The sequence below is a fragment of the Salvia hispanica genome, chromosome 6, assembly GCF_029641045.1.
Source record: "Salvia hispanica isolate PSC_SH4W2 chromosome 6, Shi_PSC_v1, whole genome shotgun sequence".
NCBI lineage: Eukaryota > Viridiplantae > Streptophyta > Magnoliopsida > Lamiales > Lamiaceae > Salvia > Salvia hispanica.
In genome coordinates, this window is record NC_142697.1 from 27,066,613 (window position 1) to 27,091,611 (window position 24,999).

The window sequence follows — 24,999 nt, forward strand, 5'->3', positions numbered from 1 at the left end:
GTCTTGGCAAAATGTTGTATTCGTAGTCGATACTCTACTAATTAATTAATGGTAGATCTATACCCTTGGTATGTAGATATTTTCAGGTAATAATGGTAAATCTATATTCTTGGCGCGTAGAGTTATCCAATAATGTAGATATCAATACTCTTGGCACGTAGATAGTCATGGATTATCTATCTCTATCTATCTCACTTGGCAGAGATCTCCTTTTAGTTGTTCGCATACAAATCTTTTGGTAAAGATTTGTGCATGCAACTGTAGGTTATGAATCAAACTCATAATTACTCCGTCTGTCCCTAAATTTTGTCCCATTTTTTTCATTTCCGTCCGTCCCACAAAATTTTCGCATTTCACTTTTTACCATTTTTGGTAGCGGACCTCACATTCCATTAACTTATTAGCACTCACATTTTATTATAAAACTAATACTTTAAAAGTAGGACCCACATCCTACCAACTTTTTCAACCCACTTTCCATTACATTTCTTAAAACTTGAGTCCGGTCAAACTATGACAAAATTTGGGGAACGGAGAGAGTATTTTTTTTATCGGCACTTCTGGTGTTTGATCTGAGTAATCTATCTCCCCTCAACCAATTACCTAAATAATTGCCTGTACATTAATTGCAAATTAACTTTTACATGTTTGTATTGTATTTGTTCTTGTGCAGTTCAGAAGCAATGGAAAATGAGAGGCTCAATTATCAGTCAGTAATAAAGTTTTTGTAAATTTTCAAAAAATTTGCACGTGAAGAAAGGTTTACTTTGTTATATTTTTATTTTAACTTTGTAGACACCATGTAATTTTTTTTTTATTTCTTTTATAAAATATTAATTTGTCAGTATAAGCAGGAAAAACATTTGACCATATGGTATCAAATTTTTGAATCACCCAATTTGTGTCGACCCAGATTCATCAATATCTTAACTAATGTATAGCAATAGCTGTGAGGAAGGTGAATGAAAATGCATGATGGTACTTGTGTTTATCTTTTTGTAACATCAACTTTTAATCTATTTTCTTACACATGTCAATTTTATATCTTTTTTCTTTCTTTTTGTCATTTTATCATGCACTTCAACTTTCTTTACGTTGTAATCAACTACTATTGTCATTATAATCATACTAATTTATCTTTAATGTTAAAATAAATATTCATTAACATATGTTAATAATTCTTACTAAGGTTTGATTACTTAAATATAAAAAACAAATATATCTAATGGAAACTTGAATATAAATGAATTTGTTATTTTTGGATTTATTTTATAAACTGTCACTAATCTAGATCCTAATTATTTTTTTATAGTACATCTTCACTTAATTTTTAAATTCGGAAAGATATTCACTATCCTTGATTCTAGGATTGAGAAATGTTTGTTATTGGAATGAATATTTATAGGGCAACTTCTAGTTGAGTTTTGGCTCTTAAAATTTAAATTTTAAATTTTTAGCTCTGAAAAATGATCAAATTTTCCTCCCATTGTTTTGGAGGGAAAGAAAACCTGCTCTTTTTTTAAAGGGGAAAACCTGCTCTTTTTTTAGGGGGGAAATTCCTCCCATTATTTTGTGGTGAAAACTTGCTCTATTTTTTAGGGGGGGAATACCTACTCTTTTTTTTAGGTGGGAAATCCTTGTTATGTAGAAGTCACGCTCATTATTTTTGGGAAAAAACCTTGTTATGTAAAATTGGTTTTGTATCTATATTCAAAAGTTGATGCGTAGCAATAGTTATGAGGAAAGGTGAATGAAAATGTATGATGGTACTACTATTTGTCTTTTTTGTCACATCAACATTCAATCTTTTCTTACACATGTCAACTCTATGTCTTTTTTATTTTACATGTGTCAACTTTTTGTCATTTTATCACACACTTCAACTTTCTTTACGTAGTAATCAACAACTATTGTCATACTCCTAAAACAAAATAAATACTCCACATGATTACATAACATGATACATATATGATTAGTATTTAATCAGCTCAGTCCACTAACTATATTCTACTACGTAATTTAAACCTAATTTTATCTATCTGCAACGCTGCTATCTTCTTTCCCTTCTCTTTTTTTTTCATTTTCTTCTCTGGCTTTGCATCTCAAAATTTTATTCCCAAGTACTTCAACCATCAACAACTCTCCAGGTAAATCCTTGCTTCCATTTGGAGGCGAAATCTACCCCCAAAGATGAGTTTTGCATCATTGTTGCCCTGCGTTTCAATGAACAATAAGTTAGAGAGAAGAAATTGTAGGGAGATAAAAAAAGTCACTCTAAGAATATAGAGAGAAAAATAAGAACCTGGGATTGAGAAACGCTTATTATTTGTCCTATAATTTATAGGGCAAATTGTATTGGAAATAAGAGATAAAGTTTCTCTACTTTCTTTGTTGTGCAGTGTGCTTAAGATGTTGAAAGAAATTTGTCTATGTTTCTTTATTGATTTATGCAGTGTAAATGTAATAGGTAGAATTATAAATAAATACAATAATATAAGGAAGTAACAAACCAAAAAATAATAAAAGTGAAGCAATGTAAAATAGAAAATTGTTAGGTAGTGTTCACAAACCTTAATTATTTGCAAATACACATAATACTCCATGCATGCAGTCTTTTTGACGTTAACATTAAAATGATTATCATAATTTATTCACCAAATGATTTCCACCTTACAAATTTATTTTATTTCATATTTTATAAAAGATGAAAAGACATAAAAGATTGAAAACATTCATTTCCAGACATTGAGGATTGTGCAAAGAGTGCAAGTTGCTTCCCATTTTCAAAGAGAAAAGATTGAAAAAAGATTTCAACAATCAATAATTAGTGTAGTATAATATTAATAGGTACTAATATATACATTTTCGCCCCCAACTTAATGAGTTCATGTGTTTAAATTGTGAGATATACTCCCTTGTGACATTGAAGATGACTCACTTTCTTTTTAGTTTGTCCCAACCAAGATAACTAATTACTAAAAATGGAACAATCCTATCTTTATTTTATTTTCTCTCTCTTACTTTGCTCTCTACATGTCACACACAAAATAAAATTACATAAAATTATCAATTTTTATCATGCAATAATAAATATTTCATGCAATAATATTATTACAAAAAATTAATAAAAATAAATATATAATGGTGTGGTTGGATAGACACAAATAAATCATAAAAAAAATGTATAGTTGAGTGGGTTAAATATTGAGCCTATCTTAAAATATTATAATTATTATTTTGCTACATAATTCAATCCTAGAACTTATCATATCTGAATCCTAGATTGTACTCGTTTTAAGATATGTCAATTGTAAGATCTCACAATTCAATTCTAAATTGTATCTTGATATTATTTTATGTAGGAAACCGAACATCATCATAGTAAATAAGTCATCGAATAATGACACATTGTAGTTTATAACTTATCACATCTAAATCAATACATCACATTTTATGAGATCTTACTATTGGATGATTCACTTTTGTTTTTAGCTTGTCCCAACCAAAATGACTCATTACTAAAAAATAGAAATACTTCTATCTTTATTTTATTCTCTCTCTCTTACTTTACTCTCTTCACTTCACGCACGAAATAAAATTACATAAAAATATCAATTATTATTATGCAATAATGTAATAATATTATTATAAAATTAATAAAAATAAATATATAATGGTGTGGTTGGATAGTCACTGATAAATCATAAAAAAATGTATAGTTGAGTTGGTTAAATATTCAACATATCTTAAAATATTATAATTTATTATTTTGGGTTCTCTTATACATATATGATACAAAAAGTAATTGTCCATTGTACAAAACAAAAGCTTGATTGATCAATCAAACACACTAAAAAAAAGTCCAAAAGTTACATCAATTATATAGCTTCTTTTAAAAGCTTTGCATAAAACCTAAATAAAATGCAAAAGTATAAATTGAACCAAATTGATTAAATTTATATACTCCATATATCAATACGTGGAACGATTTTTAATTTATATGACCACACCTGATATAAAGTACATAACATTAGACTAAGGTAACAAATTTTTACTTTGTATTCTTAATTAATTTTTGACAAAATTCAATAAACCATTCAAACGATTAAAATCTAAGAAATAGTTGGATAAATACCATCGTTATGACCTATTTAATATATTCTTTTTTTGGAAAACTACTTGTTTGATAATACTAATATCTAAGTAATGTTTTTAAGACGGCTAATTAATACTAATATCTTTCATTTAAATTTCATTTCAGTAATTATTTTATTTTAAAATGGTAGTTGAGATTTATTTGTGATTGGATTTTGTAGCAGTGTGTTTCGAGGACTAATACTATTTAAGATAAAAACAAAGATTAAAGAATGTTTAAAAGAATAAAATATTATTTTGTGAATGACAAATGTTTTTTCTATATAGCAGGGTTTGGTAATTATATTTCGAAATGATAATCATACTATATTATTTTTTTTAGTTTTGTTCTATTCAAAGCATGAAAATGATGAAAAAGAAAGAAAGAAAATGTCCTATGTTTAATGCTTAAAATTACCAAAATAAAATAAAACTGAAAGATATTAAAATTAATTACCCATAAAAAAATATCCTATAAAAATAATTAACAAAGAAAGTAAAATTAAAGCTGACAAAGTGACAAGTATCACAATAAATAAACAATAAATCTATATAACCAAATTTTGTACAACCAAAATCTAGTTTATTTGAAAAAAAATAGATTTATTTATGCATTTAATTAAAATATTTAGATACATATATTACATGGAAAATGTATAATATTGTGGTCATATATTTATGATTTTTGTATAATTTTTTTTATTTTTTTAGAACTATAAATGTAATTAGTACATACTTTAATTCAAATTTTAAAAATAATAGAAAGAAAATTTAAATATAAATATAAAAAATGAGTTTAAAGGCTAATAAGTCTTTTTAACTTATCCACTTACCATATTTTAATATATAATTAATAATCAAATTATTAATATAATCTTATTTTGGTTGTACAAAATTTAGCTGTTTATCATTACTCAAATGCAATGATGACTTTACAATAGTCCTAGGACATACCTATTATTTCTACCTATTTACTTTTACAATTTCCTTTCAATTGGTAATCTCTTCATCTTCACATAGACATTCTCTCTCACATACACAAATCTATGGGCTGCCATGGCGGAGAACTGAGGCTGGCTACGCTTGTTCCGTCAGTGGACTTGTTTTCTTTTGTTCCATGAACAAATTGGCTATCACATTACCTCACATCAATTCAGCAGAAGTAGCATCGAAACATTAATAAATAAATAAATAAAGGCTTCAAAAGGGGAGAAATCTAGCATCAAAATTACACGTTTTTCCTTCTGATTTTTCCCTTGCCGTGGGACTTTTTCTTGACAATCTTAATCTTCTTCTTGAGCTTGTTTCCAATAGGTTTGAGGAATTTGGAACTCTGATTATCATCCGCAGCAGTCTCGACTTCCATGGCGGCGATAGAGACGGAGGCATCGTCGTCGGCGCGGGTGGGTTTAACTGGGAGCTTGGGAGCGGCGAGGGCGGCCTCCTGGATGGCTAGCTTGGCGGCGTCCTTCTTGTCGTTAATCGGCTCAACCATCTCCCTCCTAATCGACCTCAGCCTCTTCTCCCTCTTCGATCTAATCGATTTTCCCATTGCTTCGGCGGCGCCCAAATTTGCTGCTCAATAAAATATTTGCACAGCCATAGTGAGCTTTGATAGAAAGTATACTCTAGCAGTTAGAGCATGAACTGTATGTATTATGTTTTCATGTTTACAAATTTATGTATGGTTTTTCAAAAATGAACTTGTATTGCTGTTGTCTTCTTCTTATTCTGAAATCTGATTCTGTTTTGTGTTGATCTATGTCGTGTAAATGTAATAGCTAGAATCATAAAAAACAAATACAACAATAAACACAAATAACTAACTAAAAAAATACAAAGTGAAGCAATGTAAAAAGGAAAAATGTTAATTAAAGCTAACGTACCTTAATAATCTGCAAAATAAACACAAACTAAAAATCAATAAAGAGTTAAGCTATGTAAAAAAGAAAAATATTAGATAACATTCATATACCTTAAATATTTGCAAAATATAAATAAAAAATGTTGATAATATTCACATACCTTAAATATCTGCAAAATATAAATGGTGAAAATAAGCAGTGAAATATTAAAATAAAAAAAAATAAAAAGATGAAGAAAGATATGAAAGCAAATGTAAAGAGTGAGAGAAGAACCTGCAATTTATGAATGTGTGTTGTTGCCACTGATATTTATAGAGCAACTTTCTAAATAACTCATGGGTTTTAAATTTTAAATTACAATTTTTTTTTACTCTAAAATGAACTGATTTCCTCCCATTTTTTTGGCTCCAAGAAACCCCTCCATTTTGGAGGGAGGAAAACCCACATTATTTTTGGGAGGGAAAACCTACTTTTTATTTAGGTGGGAAAACGTTCTCATGTTATGGGTTTCATATGCATACAAATTGTAAATTGTGTATATATAAATGATGTGATGTTTAGTCAGTTTTACAATTAAAAATGATCCTATTAACTATAGGTTTTAATGCATGATGTTGGTGGAGTCATTTTAACTTTTGGTCAAAGAATGGAAGTGTGAGTTGCCTCTACCACTTGCAAAATTCTCCCCAAATCAAAAATTTGAAAACAGGGGGGAATTCCCTTTGATTTCCCCCAAAAAAAAACTGAGCTTTTAGAGCATCCGCAATGGTGCTTAGGCCAGCCATAGGCCAGCAATAGGTCAGCCATTCTCTCCCCTGCCACGTCAGCAACACTAAAAAATCCACCTGCCACATCAGATTTAGACCAGCCATAGACCAGCCGCAATAAAAATAATTCAAAATATACTACATTTACGGAATTAAAATTACGATTAAAATACGGAATTAAATTTACGAGACATATACGGGAAAATTCATTAATTTTATTTAAATAAAAAAAAGTACATTAACTAAAAATCATAAAAATAACATAATAAAAAAAAAATCCGGGCTTCCACACACGAGCCACCTTGAATCTGTTATAGTTTGCCGCTAGTTGTTGTTGTCCATCGCTAGATGTTGCTCTTGTACTGAAATTTAGAGATAGAGAAAATCGCGTTTATATAGTTTTTCAAAAATTAAAAAAAAAATTAAATTTTTTTTTTAAAAAAAGAATTAAAAAAAATTAAAAAAAAGAATTAAAAAAAAAAAACAAAATTCGGCGCTGGCCGATCAGGCCGCCACAATGGCGGCCAGCGCCGAGCGATCGGCCAGCCCACGCCGATCGGCTCGCCGATTTCGCGCTGGCCGACTCCAATGGTTCGGCTAGCCGATCGGCCAGCGCGACGAATCGGCTAGCCGGTCGCTAGCCGACCATTGCGGATGCTCTTAATGATAGTATAGATAGATAAGTTCATTGATTTTACCTCCACAGATGCTGGTAGGGCTTCACCGGATCCTCTCAAAGAATATTGTGGAGCCTAAATTCCATGATTATCAGCTCTATATATCTGCTTGTTTGAGTGTTTAATTTCTTGTTAATTTACTGCTATAATAATAGAAACTTCTGATGCTTCAAATAAATGTGACAGATAAGTTTTCTTTGTTGGTTCTTTTCCGAATCACGAAAGAAGAGTCGAACCGCATATTAGGTAGATGGTATATATTTGGAGTTCGTAATCATTCATAATGTTGAAATACATCCTCTTATTCTCCAATTCTCTCTCCTCTAAAAAATTATTTTTAACATTATTTGGTTTTTGATATTTTGTAAAAATAAATATGAAAAAGTTCTTTGCTTCAAAAAAGAAATAACTTGACACAACGGAAAGAGTAATATAATTCATGTTTTAATATTTCATTTATTTTTAAAAGAATCACAATTAATTTGAAAACCTCCTCCTATATGTATAACTCTATTTTTTTACTTTTAAACTAGTTTCACACCCTTGTATATGGATACATGGATTAAGATATTTTTTAACATTGATATATATAAGTTAATAAATTAATTAAATGAAATTAAAAATATAATAAATATGAAACAATTTAATCACAAATTATAATGTTCCAATATTGATGCCACAATCTGTTGAGAAGGAGTCCACTGCTCACTCCGGAAAAAGGCCGTCACACCTGCAGCCGGTGGCTCTTAATAAGCCCTTTAGTAGTATCTTCCCCATTATGGGGCTAGATCGATCCCATCGCTAGACCATTATGGTAAAAAAAAAAAAATCATTAAATTTACGTTTAGAGTTGTTGCTGATTTCACAACCGTAGTTTAAGTTATGAGGTATGGTATGTAAGTTTTATGTCTCACATATGTGACATGTGATAGAATCCTAAATAGAATTGGATTTTTGGTATAATACATATAATTGGTATAAGACACATTTTTCCCTAATTAATTTACTATCAATTAATTATCGTATTAATTGGAATGAAAAGGGACGATCAATTAGCTATAATATGTTCTCTAAATTATTAGTTGATCACTAATATATACAGTACATTTCCTTTTCTATAGTAATTCCAATATGGAAAAGGGCGTATACATGTAGTTGTTCAAATTAGAGCACATATATATAAATGGCAATGATTACAATTAAATTATAACCAATTGGTAATACGATTGATTTAGGAATTATATTCCTATAATTATGATCAATATATTACAATATTAATGTAAAGAATCGTCCATATTATTACATGGCCTCTTTGATGGAAAGGGCTTTTAGGGTTTGATAATTAGGGTTTGTCCTCTCTCTGCCTATAAATACAAGTGTGGGATCCCATCAAATCACACACATTACAGAGAACACATAAATGAGGGAAAGAGAGAGAAACAAATCCTTGGAGTTGCGCCACTACGCCGGAAAAGGTTCAAGGAAATCGTCTCCTCCTTCCTCAATCGCTTCCGCTATGGATCGCCAAGGTATATCTCGATCCTATTATGCTTATGGTTTACGTGAAATACATGTAGTTCGAAAATCTTACTTTATTTATATTCAATTATGTATTCTTAAATATATTATGATAAATAATGTCCAACATGGTATACATACACTATACACACTGTGGATACTGTGCATAAATTTTGATCCCTTTCACTTAAATACCTTGATTTCAGTGATCAGCTACCTCTTTTGGTAGTGAAAGCAAATCCCATTTGTAAAAGTGAAAATAAAAGGGAATTTCAAATCTGTTTAAGCCCACACTTAATGATGCCATTATTATTCCCATAATTTGCAACAACAAAATCTGAAATCACGAAAAAAGGAAAATAAAAGTTAAATTCTTTTTCCATGAAATGAAGAAGGGAAACCGAAATTTTAGAAAGAAAATAAACCAAAGGAGAAAAGAAAGAAAAATGAAAAACAAAATCGATTTATTCATAAAAGAGGAGAGAGAAGTATTTTAAGTTTTAAACTTTTAATCATTATAATTTTACATATCAATCCGATTTTTTTATAAAATATAGTATCACATACTTATTAATTACGAATAAAAAAAATTCAGTTACAGACTTCAAACTGATTTTAAATTGACATTATTCTGATTTTCACATAAGTAATATAACTGACAGAAAAAAGAAAACATGAAGGTAACAAAATTATTAAAAGTAAATACGAAAATCATCGTGAAAAGTATATACTAATACCATTATCGAAACTATAAATGAAAATTGTGTCCACAATTACTGAAAATAATATTAAGAAAATCATAGTGGAAAGATAAATTATTAATTAATGACCAAAAATGCGGTGAACGTGGATCGAACACGTGACCTTCAGATCTTCAGTCTGACGCTCTCCCAACTGAGCTATCCCCGCATGTTGTTTAAATCGAAAACTATTTTTAATTATATCTCATGTTATATCATTTTAAATGATTCTATATATATAGTATATTATCATAATTTGTGAAGTTTGTAATAAATGCATAAACGTTCTTGTGTATGTTCCATAATATTAACCACAATTTTGTTTTTATGAAATGTATAATCATCAATAGATAAAGAATTCCTAAATCATACACGAGAGCCAATTTTTCTTTAGGATTGGCGGAAAACGCTATAGCCGCTATTCCGATTTGGATAATTAATTTGGGAAATGAAGAAGACATCAAACAATATAGGTCTGAAATTTGTATAATTTAGTTTCTAAAGTTACATTATAGTAAAAAAAGATCCCCGTTTCCTCATTATTCGATCACTTACTATTCTATATAAGTACAAAAATATGAAGCTATACCTTCACTCGATCAGCATGATACACGATTAATTGTTAATTTCAACATCAATCGAAACTTGATCGTATAATCAATTAATTGCCCACAAAAATCGAAGACCACACATACATATCTTATTTGATACAAACAAGAATGTAATTACTACAATCTCAAATTGTTGGACCATCCCCTGTCTATTTCAAATATTTGTCATGTGCATAAAACTTAAAGTCGTGGATATATCCAATAACGAAATAACGAAAGTTATGTGACAACACAAATTATTTGGTAGTATAACTGAGGGGACCAAAATTAAATATATATAGTCACAAAGAGGACCAAATTGCTGATAATGAAATTATGAAAACCATCTTTATGTATCCGCCCAATTATATATATGATACATCATCCACACAAATTCAAAATCAAATACCCCAAAGTATTTTACTAAATACAATTTAATTTAAATTTTTTTAGTTAAATTATATTCACCATTACCAGAGTGTTACTAAATAAGGACGATGTATTTGGTTAAAGTGTTGACTAGATATCAATATTAATAACTAATGTTCACTTTCAACTTTTAATCAGTTAGATTTTAAACAATTAACTATTTGTTTAATTAATTGAGTCTTAATAATATATACCAACTAGAGGTTAAATTAATCCCAATCAATTCATTATCGGTTCAACATCACAAGAAATTAGACTATATAGACTCCATAAAGGATCATAAAAATCAAAAGTGAATCATGCTTACTAATGACGAATATGATATCAACATAAACAACAATTATGTCACACCACTTTTCCTAATTTGACTTGATCAGGAATGTACTCGATCGTCAAATAATTAATCTAGTTTAGGACCACTTTGGTCTGTATCAAGCATTTTGATTTAGAAAGATATACATAAAGATTGAAAAGGGAACCCTTAATTGTTTATTCTCGACCCGTGAATAGTTGTGAAAGAGACAAAAAAGAATATATTATTTCAAAATTGAAAAGTTCATTTTCAATCTAATTAAAAAACAAATTAGGTTAACAACTTTGCCATTGGTCCGACAAGTAATTGATTAAGAAACCCTTTTCTAGATAAGTGACACCTTTTTATATCGACCGAACTACAAAATTAGCCCCTATGTATAGTTAATCGAACGTTGAAGGTACTCATATTTCATAAAATGCACCAGACGCCTCTACGTATAGGTATAATATCATTTGAAGTCCATCTTCCCTATTTACGGTCTTTCATGCCCTTCTCATCCTCAATTTATTTCCAAAATGCCACTCCAAGGGCATTAATGTCTTTCCATTATTTCACATATTCCTAGTATAAATTAGTTTTAAAAGAATGTGGGAAAAATAACTTTTATATATTATTAGTATACTTTAATATTTTTTAGTATTTCTTAAAGAAAAATAATTGGAGAATTAAATATATTTAATTACCATTAAAACATTCGATAATAATACGTGTATTATAATTACTAGTATAATTTATTAGTATTATGTTTATATATATATAAGAGTGAATATATATATATATATAGGGGTGCGTTAGGCTCCTTTGTACTCTAAGTGTCCTATTTCCTTCTTAATCTCAGCCCTTGGATCCTTGAATTGGATGGTTGTGATCAATGCATTATTAGTCTATAATGTTGCATTATTAGCCGTTGTGCATTATTAGAATGAAAATGTGCATTATTAAATGACACGTGACATTAATCTAACCGTCAGATGACAAAATCGTGGGGCTAGGATTAAGAAGGAAAAAGGACAAAAGATATGAAAAGGATTTGAATACATCCCTATATATATATATATATATATATATATATATATATATATATATAGGGGAGCACTAGGGTGCCCCCTTATTTAGAGTCACAACGTACATCCAATCTGGTGCTGCCATGTGGCACAAAACATGCAATATTTTAAACACAAAAATGCAATCTAGTTGTATATGCATTTTCGCAGATTGCATTTTTGTTGTATGTAAATTGCATTTTATAGTGTTGAGTTTTGCATTTTCACATAAATTGCATTTTTTATTGTTAAGTTTTGCATTTTCACATATAAAAATGCAATCCGTCTATATATAAAATGCAATTTAAACAGTCAATATCTAAAATGCAAAACTTAACAATAAAAAATGCAATCTGCATATAACAAAAATGCAATCTGCCGAAATTCATTTATAGCTTCTACAACTGTGTATTGCATTTTTCTGTATACAATATTGCATTTTTCGTGCCATTTAGCAGCACGTGGTTGGATGTACGTTGTAACTTTAAAATTAGTTGCTATACTAGTACACCCCTATATATATATATATATATATATATAATATCATTTGAAGTCCATCTTCCCTATTTACGGTCTTTCATGCCCTTCTCATCCTCAATTTATTTCCAAAATGCCACTCCAAGGGCATTAATGTCTTTCCATTATTTCACATATTCCTAGTATAAATTAGTTTTAAAAGAGTGTGGGAAAAATAATTTTTATATATTATTAGTATACTTTAATATTTGTTAGTATTTCTTAAAGAAAAATAATTGGAGAATTAAATATATTTAATTACCATTAAAACATTCGATAATAATACGTGTATTATAATTACTAGTATAATTTATTAGTATTATGTTTATATAAAAATTAATGTTTTAATAATTTATTTTACAATATTCATAAATTTAAATTTATTTATATTAATGAAATGTAATGATGAAATATTAGAAAGACTAAAATGTCCTTAGTGGCATTTTGGAAAAAAAATGAGGGTGAGAAGGGCATGGAACACCGTAAATAATGAAAAAGGACTTCAAATGATATTATACTCATACGTAGAGGTGTCTGGTGCATTTTTTGAAACACGGATACCTCCAGCGTTCGATTAGCCATACATAGAAGCTAATTTTGTAGTTCACTCTTATATATATATAATATATATATATATATATATATATATATATATTAATATATATATATATATATATATCAATTTTTTTTAAAAAAAGTAGTATATACTACATTCTTTACTATATATTTATGACATATATGGAATATTTATCGCTCCTTCCGTCCTATAAAAATATGTGCACTTTCCATTTTCATCGGTTCCACAAAAATATGTGCATTCCATTTTTGGAAAGTTATATCAATTTAATAATGTATGTCCCACTATCCGCTAACACTAATTTAACTACCATTCTCCTCCTCTCTCTTACATTTTAATATACCATTCTCCTCATCTCTCTTATTTTACCAATTTTGTCTTAATTCTTGTGTCATAGTCATTGCCCATATTTTCATGGGACGGAGGGAGTATTAAAAAAATATTTAATGATAGACTAAAATGTAATAGTATTAAGTACTCTCTGCGTCTCAGCTAAGATGATACATTTCTTGGCCAACACGGAGTTTTAGGAATTATTGGTTAAAGTGTTTAATTGGAGAACGAAATGGTGGATGTAAATATTAAAGTAGAGAGATAAAGAAAGATGAATATTTTAATATGAGTGTGAAAAATTGGTTGGATGTATTAATTGGAGAGAAAAAGTTTCCAAAAAGGAAAAATGTCTCATCTTAGTTGAAACAAATTAAAAATGAAAACGTGTCATTTTAAGCGGGACGGAGGGAGTAACGTAATGGTTTACTAAACTTATATTAATAACAATGATCCCATTTAATTATTTGGAGGAAGGAGACAATATATATATCACCAATGAAATTATTATATACTGTTTTATACTTTTGTTATATGACCAGGCTGTGAGATTTTTATTTGCCTAATATTATTTTATGATACTATTGTTTTATCAACCAATAATTTTTCTCTAGGCAGCAAATAATTGCATATGACAAACTTCAACTAACAATCATATATCTCTATTCCCTACAAATCAAATCGATCATATTTCAAAACCAAAACCACTTTCAAATAACTAAAAACAAACATATCCCATCCATGGGTTCTCTTGCAAATCAAACACTCCCCACGATAGCCTTCTCATCCCAAAATCTTGAAGTAGGATCATCTTCTTGGCTTTCCACAAGCAAACAAGTGGTTCTTGCACTAGAAGAATTCGGTTGTTTCATCGCCACTTACACCAACTTCTCCCCCCAACTCCACCATGCCATCTTCCAAGCTTCCGAGGAGCTCTTCGATCTCCCAACTCCTGTCAAAATGCTCAACACTTCCGACACACCTTCTCACGGCTATGTCGGCCAAGAGCCCATCGTTCCACTCTACGAAGGGCTAGGGATCGAAAACTCCACCACCGAACAAGGCATGGAACGCTTCACTAGTCTCCTATGGCCTTCCGGAAATGAAACTTTCCGGTAACTAATTTTTTAGGGGTTTGTTAATTTTTTTTAGGGTTTTATTAGGGTTTTTAGGGTTTTTTTTCCCCAATTCTTTGGTTGATTTTGATCTTTGTGTGCAGTGAAGCAGCCTTTGAATACTCTAAGGTTGTGGCGGAATTGGATAAGGTGGTGATGACGATGGTGTCGGAGGTTTATGGGATAAGGAATGCATATGAATCGTTAGTCGAAGCGACGTCGTATCTTCTCCGTTTCATAAAGTATCTTGCTCCGGTGGGAGATGAGGCTGGTTTAGGGATTGTCCCTCACACTGACAAGAGCTTCACCTCCATTCTTCACCAGCGCCAAGTGAAGGGACTCCAAATTATGACAAAAACCGGCGATTGGGTCGGTGTCGATCCCTCGCCGTCGGCTTTTGTTGTCATGGCCGGCGACGCTTGTATGGTATGCATATAGGAAAAAAAAATATATGTCACATCGATAACGACTATATAAGTTTTATGGGCTACAGAACCCACTTGCGGACACAAGTGGGCCCGACAAGGGCCTTAAGCCCCTACCCAAAATATATTATTCTTATGCTGTTAAATATTTTTATAATTTTGTGTAAATTATTTTATAAAAACCCATATAATCAAATTGCATCATAAAAAAATTATACTTTCATATTTGGAATACAAAATATAGATTACGTGGCCCCTGTGGTTTAACTTACATTGGATGATCTTGTTTTATGGTAGGGATTCACAAATGGAAGAATAGAGCCTTCATATCATAGAGTGATGATTGAAGGGAGTGAAGAAAGGTATTCACTTGGGGTGTTTACTTTTATTAGGGATGTGGTAATACAAGTGCCGGAAGAGCTAGTTGATGAAGATCATCCTTTGCAATTTAAGCCTTTTGACAACTACAAATATATCCATTTTTATTACACCGAGGAAGGAAGGAGATCAAAGTGTCCAATTAGGGCTTATTGTGGAGTTTGAGATGCAATTTCATATTATAATTATGCTTACTATCTAGTGTGGTTTGTACTTTGTATGTTAATTAAAACTTATTTACCTCTCGTTAATTTGAATAAAGTTTTTGTGTGATTCAATATTTTTTCTACCCTCAAGTCAATTCCATTTCTTCATTACTAATTTAATAGTGATGAACTAATTCATGGTTATAATCAATTACTACAAGATTACAACTAATAGCTTATGACCTTTACTATTTATGATATCAATCTAATTTAATTTAATTTACTTGTTTTATTTGTCATCAAAAATTTTGTAGCATTTATTTGATTTATTTCTATGGTAGACTCATCGAAAAATGATAAGACTAACATAAAAATCCAGAAAAAAAACAATAGCAAAATCTCAACAAAGGAAAACCCAAACACAACCCTGACAACTTAATTAATTAATATATATATATAACACACACAAACCAATAACAAAAAATACTGCAACAAAATCAAACTCTGGGGGACCTAACATCGCAGAAACAAAAGCAAAAGCTAGAAAAGGCATAGGGACCGTGACAACATATCTAGTAACAATCTTCACACCAATATCTGATATCACTAACTTGATCATTCGAAAATTCCATTTGCTGAAGGGAAATTTGAATACCAGGTTCTAATCCACAATTGTGGTAATTTAAAAAAAAATAAACAAATTAAATATTTATTGTAAATCTTACTCCATTATCTTATACTAACTTATTTTAGAACAAACTTACCAATAATATATTTATATTAGTTGATTCAATAATTTACGTGGACCAAACTAAACCTACCAAATACCAATAGAAATAAATAATTAACGTATCAAAATATTTTTTTATTATAATATTGAAGGAAGATTGCATAATCGCTACTCGACATTGAGATGGTCCTGCATGTGACTCACCATATTTATGAAATTATTATCAAGATGGAGACTTATTCGACGTTTTTCATGATGTTTTTGGAACATTTAATCTTCTTTCTTACTGATATTAATGTCAATTATTATCAAGTGAAATAAAGTTATAACTCGTCGCATTCAGTTGGACGCTGCTTGATTGAAGACTGAGATCTAATAAGCATTTTTTTTTATATCAACGTTTGAAATTTGATTCGCAACATCCAAAAAATGTCGAAATTTTATTAATCAGCGATTAAATCTATAATAGAAAAGTTGATTTAGACAAGGTTTATATTTAGTGTACAATAGAAATATATATATTAATTTCACCATAAATTTGAGATCATTAATTTGTGTTCTTTTGTATGGAAAGCTACCTTAATTCTTTAAGAAATCTTTCTGGACCACTGTTTAAACTACTTATTAATCTTAGTATTTCATTTACGTATAGTGATCGCTCATTAATATATTAGTGATATGTAAATCGAACCCTGTCGATCTAATTCAATTTCTTACCATTAATGATTTCATATGGTTCTTTTTATACTCAATATATTATTTAGAGTATACCGACCATTTTACACTAAACTCAAACTAATACTCAAACTAATATTAGTGTAAATATCACATGAAATAGTGATTTTATTCGTATTTCAGTCGGTCATAAATAGCCTTTAGTTGGTCATGCAATAGAAATTATTGATAACCCTTATTGAAACATCATATCTTAAATATCTATTTTGCACTAAAACTCGTAAAAATCTCACGTATCAAACATGTCCACCATAAAATCCCACACAACTCAGCTTGCACATCGAGCATTGCCCCAACACGAGGTCTGATCTTATATATAATTCCATCGATTAAAAAATGTAAAAAATCATGAAATTAAATATTTTATATCAAACAAAAATTAAAACTAGTTGTCATATAATGGTTTTATCTAGCCATATAAATAGTTGTAGTATCAAGAAGCATGGCACTCAACTCAATCAATAGAAATTTACAAAAATAATCAAAATCAGTAAAAATTTCTTTAGATGGATTCCCCCTCCCAATCTCAGCTCCCCACAATCAAATTCAAGTTGAAGAATTTGAAAAATGGAAGCACAGATTCGTTCAATTCGACCTCGGATTCAGTCCGTGCGGCTCTGGAGACGTACGGGTGCTTCGTGATCGAGTACGAGGAGATGAGTCCACAGCTGTACGAGGCGATGTACGGGCTTTCGGAGGAACTGTTCCGCCTCCCCATTGAAACTAAACGCAACCACACTTCTCAACTTCCAGGTTTCGGCTATGGCGGAAATTATGCTGCGATGCCTCTCTTTGAATATTTCGGCATCGAACATGCTCAAACTGATCTCGAATCAATGAGAAAGTTCACCGGCTTGTTCTGGCCCGACGGCAACCACTACTTTTGGTATGTTACCTTTCCAAATGCTAAATATACACGAGTCATCTATTGTGACACTTTTCAATTTCACTATAGATATTTAACCAATTTATATATAGTTTAAATGTCACATTAGATGCTGTGCATTATCAATTGTGACATTTTTGAAGCGTCAAAATACATATTTTACCTATTGTGATCAAATTTGAAAGTGTAATAGTAATAGTATTTTACCTATTGTGATCAAATTTGAAAGTGTAATAGTAATAGATAGCTTGCATGTCAGACCTCCTTTTTAGTTAAGGATTGTAGTCATAAAAATCACAAAGTTTGTCGAATTTGAAAACGATCCATGCACAAAACGAATTCTTTAGTAGTGAAACAAGTGTTTTTGCTTTTCACTGTTAAATATTTTTTTTCTTATTTTAAAGATGTCATTTTGAACATTAATTGAACAACCGAGAAAAATTAAAATTTCAAAATATTATCATAATTTTATTCATGATTAAAGTAATTACTATGCCTTTAACTAATAGAGGAATAAATAGTAGTATATTTTTGATTTGATGATATTGGAATAAAATAAGTAACCCATTATTTGTCGTCGTCGGTTTTGATGTAAAGTGAGACGCTACAGTCATACTGCAATTTGCTGTCGGAATTGTATTGGACGGTGATGAAGATGGTTACAAGCAGTTATGGATTAGAAAGATACTACAGCCCCCTTGAAACGGCGTCGTTTTATATGACACGATTGATGAGGTATCACGCCCCAGGTGAAGGCAAATCTAACATCGGCATCTTGCCTCACAGAGACAAGAGTTTCTTGTCTGTAATTGGGACTAACGAGGTACGAGGTTTGGAGATCGAAACTCGTGATGGTGACTGGATCCATTTTGAGCCAGCTCCCACAAAGTTCATCGTTGTTGTTGGTGAAGCTCTCATGGTCAGAACTCCCAATTCATTCATCCATTTATTATTACCTATATTTCTTTTTTTTATAAGCTCTCGTATTCTATAAAGAGTAAATTGTCGAGAAAATCATGAAATTTAGTCAAATTATGTGTGTCCGATAATTTTTTAAATAACTTTAAAAAATCATCAATTTTGAAATTTGTTTGCAGTTTTCTAACTATTAAACTTTTGGTGAATTGAATCAATATAACGACTAGAAAATTATACTCTATCAGTGAGTTAAACAATATCGCCTAGTCATTGAGAAAACAATACAAGTAGCATGTTTGAAAAACATTAACAACATACTGCATATAAATGACCATATTTTTCACACAGAGATAAGTGTGATCCAAAATCAACCTAATGACATTTTTCAGCTGATTACCAAACTTGAGGGATAACAAATCAAAATTTGAACAAAATTCAAGGCTGTTCTTTTAATTTACCTCTATAAATGGTCAACTAATAAGGTTTATTAATTGTTAGTTTAATTGTTGAATTGCCGTGATGTTATTTGTTCACCAAATTATATAGAATCAACAAACAATTGGAAGTGCGCATGAAACGTGAATTGTAATGTTGATTGCAGGCATGGAGCAATGGTAGGATATACTGTCCCCTTCACAAAGTGGTGGCGCGAGGAATGAAAGAAAAATATTCTATTGGTACATTTTCTTTTGTTAGGGGAATATTGGAAGTACCTCAAGAATTGGTGAATGACAAAAATCCACTCCAATTTAAACCTTTCAACCATTTGGATTTTCTTGACTACTGCCGTGAAGGGGGCCCGAAGATGTATGGAGCCATTCAAAGATACTGCGAAGAGTCGAACCGAATAGAATCCTAGATCGAACCCGCCCCCATGGAGATATGGAGACTATGTTTATAAGTTACCTTTATTGTTTTCTTTTATTAGTAGTTAAATGTAATTTAATAAGTATCTCTTTCCGGGTTTTCTAACGGTTCTTTCCCGGATCCTATCAAGAGAGTCGAACCGGTTATATATGTTCCTAGTTCATTTATTTAAAGGGTCTTTCAATGTTAAATTAAATAAGTAAAAATTAAAACTTTTCTCTTTCCTTTAAACATCTCTCCCTCTTGAACCTTCAAATCCTATTTACAAGCAATGGCTGAAAATCTTTTATTTATATACTACACCGCCGTTCAAATTATTGATTTTTCGAATGCTAGATATAGATATGAAAGTGAACTATACAAGAAAAACAATGGCTAAGGATGCTTTTGGTAATCAACTTTATAAATAAATTTAATGTCACATTCAACCCACGAAAAAAAGGGAATAAATCACCTCACGAATAGAAAAGAAAATGGGTTCTGAACCAATTAAACTCCCAATCATAGATTTCTCTAACCATAAAAATCAAACTGAAACCTGGGAATCCACGAAAGCCCAAGCCTGGCAAGCCATAGTAGAATACGGCTGCTTCGAAGCAACATTCGATCACATTCCTCTTCATCTTCAAAAATCAGTCATTCATGAAACGAAACAACTCTTCGATCTCCCTTTATCCATCAAAATTACGCAACAGGTCCAACAAACCCTTCCATGGCTACGTTGGCCAGTACTCGATAGTTCCGCTCTTGTAAACACACATTGGAAGACAATCCCTCGTTCAGGTAACCTTAGCCAAAAAAATTTCAGAGTTCAAGATTTCGAAAAAACACACATTGGAAGACACATGTGGCTTAAATCTGAATCATCTGAAAAAATACTACTATGTTTTTGAATAAAATCTTGTAAATGTATTCCCTGAAGGTTTTTTTTTTTTTCTTTTGCGTCTGCTCCTGTTTATGCGTATGTCTAAATTACCGGCAAGACTGTGGAGTCCTTCTAGGAGAAGCTGTCAGAATTGGACAAGATTGTGAGGAAAATGATTGTGGAGAGCCTTGGGTTACACAAGTACATGGATGAACACATGGATTCGTCGGATAGGCCTCGAAGCGGTGAGAGTAAGCTAGGGTTAACATCCCACACGGACAAGAACATCGTAACGATCTTGAATATTGAATATTATTCAAAATATTTAATTTATAGGGGGCGAGTGGTCGAGGTAGGCATGAAGGTCCAAAATCATTTAAAATTATTTATTTTTCATTTTCTTAATTTGTGCGAAAAAAAAATGTCTCATCTATCATGAAAGCGGAGAGAGTAGTATTTTTTTAATTTTACAGTACTATCAGAGAAAGGAATTATCATTTCAACTTATATTCGTTTTGATTTCAACTTAAAGAATCAGAGAGGAATTATCATTCTAGTTTCGTTTTGGAATTAGTACTATACTCCCTCTGTAACATCCCGCTTTTTCGAACCCTAATTTTTGTGACGTGGAAATTTTTGCATTAAATGCTTTTAATGCTATGATTATGTGGAATTAAATGACGAGTGATTTATTGCAATGTTCTTGTGACCTAATTGCGATATGGAGTTGAGTTTGAGTTGAATAGTCAAACTTGTTGAATATGTGACGTGGCCGTGGAATGGTGAAAGTCGTTGGAAAATGTGAAGTGGAGGTAAAATGCGAATATGTGAATACTTTGATGCGGGGTGAAATAATATTGTGGTGAATTATTTTCTTAAGGGATGAGTGAGAATTTAATAGGAGCATTATTTAATAAAGTGGAATTTTCGACCCCTCCTATTTATTGGAAAGAAATCCTATTTTTCTTGGATTTAATTATTGCTTGGGATAATTATCCGAATTAAATCCAAAGTCCGAATATTCCTAATTATTTGATGAAATTTTTCGGCCCATATGATTGTGTCTAGGGGGATTTTCGAAAATCCCTTATTTTATGGGAGAAGGGAATTTTTATTATATTATTTGATCCCTTATTTATTCTCTTCCATAAATAAATTCAAATATCCTAGCATATCTTGCCAAATCTAAGAAGATCTTGCCATATCCTATTTAAATAAGATTTTAATTAAATTCCTTGTGGAAGGAATGAAAATCACGCCTATTTCCTTTTAATTGGGGAAAATTATTATTTTTATTTTGCTCTGTGATATCTTATTCTACTCCGTGAAATATTCAAATTAAATCATAGGCTAATTAAATAGCCAAAAATTCGAAACCCCCTTATTTCTCCTAGTAAATCACGCCAACTTCAACCAACAAATCTCTTCCAAATCTTTATTTATTTAATTATTGGATTATATCTTGCACTCTATAAATACATGAGAAATCCTAAACCCTAGCATCACAAAATCACGCCCCCACTCTCCCAAAATTTCAATCTCTCTCTCTCCTACTCTCTCAAATTTTTCTTCTACTTTCTCCATTAATTCTTCATCTTTTGGAGAAGAATTGAAGCTTCAATTCGAGAATTTGTTGAAGAATCAAGATCCTACTTGTTTCCTACCGATTGTTCTATTGAAAATGTATTTTTATTTTGATCTTCTCTTCTACCAATCAATCGGTGTTCTTGAGTCCACATGCATTTAGAATGAGTGAAGGGGAAATTAATCGATGAATTTGGGATGCATATGTGTATGTGTGTGTGACCGTGTGTGTGTGTGTGCATGCCTCGGGATGCGTGCACATGCGTTGTGTGTGTGTGCGTGTGTTGTGTGTGGAAAACACTCATGCGTGTCACGATTTGATGATAAATGTGGAGTTGTTGTGTGAATAAAAACGATATGATAATCGTACTTTGATTTTGAATGGGAATATTGAAAATAATCGATGGGTAAAGGGAAATGTGAGAACATGCATGATTTTGATCCATGATTGAGACTTATTTGAAATACATGAACTAAAGGTGATAGCTCGCGTTCTCGGTGTGAAAACAAGAAGAAGTACGTACTTGAAATCGAAGGAAATCGAGGTGGGCTTTATTCTTAACTCTCTCTTATGTTGCAAATTATGATAGTGGAGCAATAAGGGTGGATTAAACTGTTATGCCATGCCTATGATTATTTTGGATATTGTGTGTGCCTGATGCCTAGTTTGCGAGTGCGCTCCATTAGGCTAAAGGGCTATATAAACGAATTTGGGTCTGAGTAGGGCCGCAAACCCTATCAAGCTAGTGTACACGGGAGATCGGGAGCCGTCCTTGCTAGTCGGCCGGTCTCGTGGGCGAAAGTGTGGCCACACTTCGTCGCACCATGATATTGTTGATTGATGAGAAAATGGGAGGTATTGTTTGACTGGCCAGTCCATGAAATATATTTTGTGATACTCGATGCTTATCTTTAAATAAATACAAAAACTCGAGTTCGCTATGGTAAGGGTGGCATAACTATAAAATGTTTTGGCATGAGTCCACTGAGTATGCTTAAAATACTTAGCCCTGCATGTGTTTTCCCTATGTGCAGGTTGAGCGGCGATGGGCGGTCGGTGGTGTTGAGACTGTAACATCTCGGAATTTAGAACCCTAATTTTAGAGCCCTAAAATTTATTATTGATGACGTGGAGTCGTGAATGCATTTATTGCATGTGATGCTATGGCCGAGTTGAGTCTAGGGTTTGCGTTGAATGTTTGAAAAGTCAAACTTATTGATTTTATGATGTGGCATGTGATTTATTAAATTATGAGATTATGTGGTAAATTAATTGTCTAAGGGTGAGTGAGAATATTAGAGAAAATTTCCATAAATACTTGTCACCCTAATTCTTGAGGTTTTCGACCCCTTGGCCTTTTGGAGAAGGAATTCTATTTTTTCCGGTTTTAATTTAATTCTTGGGATATGTATCCAAATTAAATCCAAGACCCAATTATTTTCCTTTTGAAGAGAGAAAAATCGAGCCCCTTTGTTTCTTGGTGATTTTCGAAAATCACCTATTGTGGGAAGGAAGGAATTATTTTATTTTAGTTAATCCCTTATTTGATTTCCTTTCATACCTAGAATTTAAATATTCTACCAAATCTTTCCATACCTCAAGAGATCTTGCCTTAACTTATTCTAGACAATATTTAAAAATCCATGCCTTATTTAAAGGACATAGGAAACGCCACTTTTTACTCCAAGATTGGGAGAATTCTTATTTTTATTTTGCTCCGTGATATTTTGTTCTACTCCGTAAAATATACCAAAACAAAGTCTTGGTTATTTTAGAAGCCTAATTTTCGAAACCTAGAGGATCTTACCCTAGGATCTATTTTTGTTAACTCTTCTTCCCTACTTCATAATATTTATTTATTTAATTGTGGAGAATAAGATCTTACCAAATATTCTATTATTTACCTAAAGATTTTATTTGACTCTATAAATAAGGAGCCAAAAACCTAACCCTAGCCATCACAAATTTTCGCCCCCTACCCTAATTTTGGCCCCTCTCATCTTTTCCATACTCTCTCAATTTTCTTCTACTTTACTCCATTAATCCTTCATCCTTTGAGAAGAAATTGAAGTTTAATCCGAGGATTTTGAAGAACTGAGTTTAATACTTTGTTTCTACCGATCATTTTTCTCTAAAGAGGTATTTTGTTTATGAGTTCTTCTTATTCTTCTTTTTCTCATTCTTTTTCTTCTTCTAACCGATTAATCGGTCTTCTTGAACCCACATGCATCTTAGTTGAGTGAAAGAGGGATAAAAGGGGTGTGGGAATACGTTCATGTGTGTGTGTGTGTGTGTGTGGCGTGTGGTGTGTGTGTGTGTGTGTCGTGTATGTGTGTGTTGTTGTGTTGTGTGGTGTGTGTTTGATGGCTAAATAATCTTGTGTGATAAACATGATCTTGATTAATTAGTAATGATAAGATAAATCGATGGGAAAAGGGAAAAATAATGAGACATGCATGAGTAAGAGTAGTATTGAACCTAATTTGTGATATGTGCCTATGTGATTAAAAGGTGAAACTTTGGTTGCGAAGCCGGATAACGGAAAAACGAAACTACTTGAAAACTAAGCAGTCGAGGTGGGCTTTACTCTAAAAACTCTCTTTTATTTTATCAAAATGTTGTTTGGTGTTATAAGGGTGGTTTAACTGTTATGCCATGCCTATGTCTGTTTTATTGTGATATTGTGCGTCCGATGCCTAGTTTGTGAGTTCGCTCCATTGGGCTAGGGCTATAGATATGTTTATACGAATTCGGGTCTGAGTATGAGCCGCAAGCCCTACCAGGCTGTGTACACGATGGGATCGGGAGCCGTCCTTGCTAGTCGGTCGGTCTCGTGGGCGTAAAGTG

General features: G+C 31.5%; 3 protein-coding genes and 1 non-coding gene across 4 annotated transcripts; 2 read left to right on the forward strand and 2 right to left on the reverse strand.

Moving 5' to 3' along the window:
- Positions 1-5,053: 5,053 nt before the first annotated feature.
- Positions 5,054-5,809, reverse strand: LOC125197884 (uncharacterized). Its single transcript, XM_048096400.2, has one exon. The coding sequence runs from the start codon at positions 5,684-5,686 to the stop codon at positions 5,363-5,365; it is 324 nt and encodes a 107-aa protein (XP_047952357.1). The 5' UTR covers positions 5,687-5,809; the 3' UTR covers positions 5,054-5,362.
- A 3,988-nt stretch (positions 5,810-9,797) lies between these two features.
- On the reverse strand, positions 9,798-9,870 carry TRNAF-GAA (transfer RNA phenylalanine (anticodon GAA)). Its single transcript has one exon. It is a non-coding gene; the product is annotated as a tRNA-Phe (tRNA).
- Positions 9,871-14,159: 4,289 nt separating this feature from the next.
- Positions 14,160-15,698, forward strand: LOC148923437 (putative 2-oxoglutarate-dependent dioxygenase AOP1). Its single transcript, XM_089060584.1, has 3 exons — positions 14,160-14,617; positions 14,722-15,043; positions 15,340-15,698. The coding sequence occupies exons 1-3, from the start codon at positions 14,244-14,246 to the stop codon at positions 15,583-15,585; spliced, it is 942 nt and encodes a 313-aa protein (XP_088916710.1). The 5' UTR covers positions 14,160-14,243; the 3' UTR covers positions 15,586-15,698.
- Positions 15,699-17,474: 1,776 nt separating this feature from the next.
- LOC125204824 (deoxypodophyllotoxin synthase-like) lies at positions 17,475-19,933 on the forward strand. The gene is made up of 3 exons (XM_048103563.2): positions 17,475-17,917; positions 18,515-18,836; positions 19,437-19,933. Exons 1-3 carry the CDS (start codon positions 17,538-17,540, stop codon positions 19,692-19,694), a joined length of 960 nt encoding a protein of 319 aa, XP_047959520.1. The 5' UTR covers positions 17,475-17,537; the 3' UTR covers positions 19,695-19,933.
- The last annotated feature ends 5,066 nt before the right edge of the window (positions 19,934-24,999 follow it).

Bases quoted from the DNA above. Each gene is read 5' to 3' on its own strand.
- LOC125197884 (XM_048096400.2), bottom strand. From the start codon at position 5,686: ATGGGAAAATCGATTAGATCGAAGAGGGAGAAGAGGCTGAGGTCGATT.
- LOC148923437 (XM_089060584.1), top strand. From the start codon at position 14,244: ATGGGTTCTCTTGCAAATCAAACACTCCCCACGATAGCCTTCTCATCC. The intron at 14,618-14,721 runs GTAACTAATTTT...CTTTGTGTGCAG, and splicing joins TCCGGAAATGAAACTTTCCG to TGAAGCAGCCTTTGAATACT. The intron at 15,044-15,339 runs GTATGCATATAG...GTTTTATGGTAG, and splicing joins TGGCCGGCGACGCTTGTATG to GGATTCACAAATGGAAGAAT.
- LOC125204824 (XM_048103563.2), top strand. From the start codon at position 17,538: ATGGATTCCCCCTCCCAATCTCAGCTCCCCACAATCAAATTCAAGTTG. The intron at 17,918-18,514 runs GTATGTTACCTT...TTTGATGTAAAG, and splicing joins GACGGCAACCACTACTTTTG to TGAGACGCTACAGTCATACT. The intron at 18,837-19,436 runs GTCAGAACTCCC...TGTTGATTGCAG, and splicing joins TTGTTGGTGAAGCTCTCATG to GCATGGAGCAATGGTAGGAT.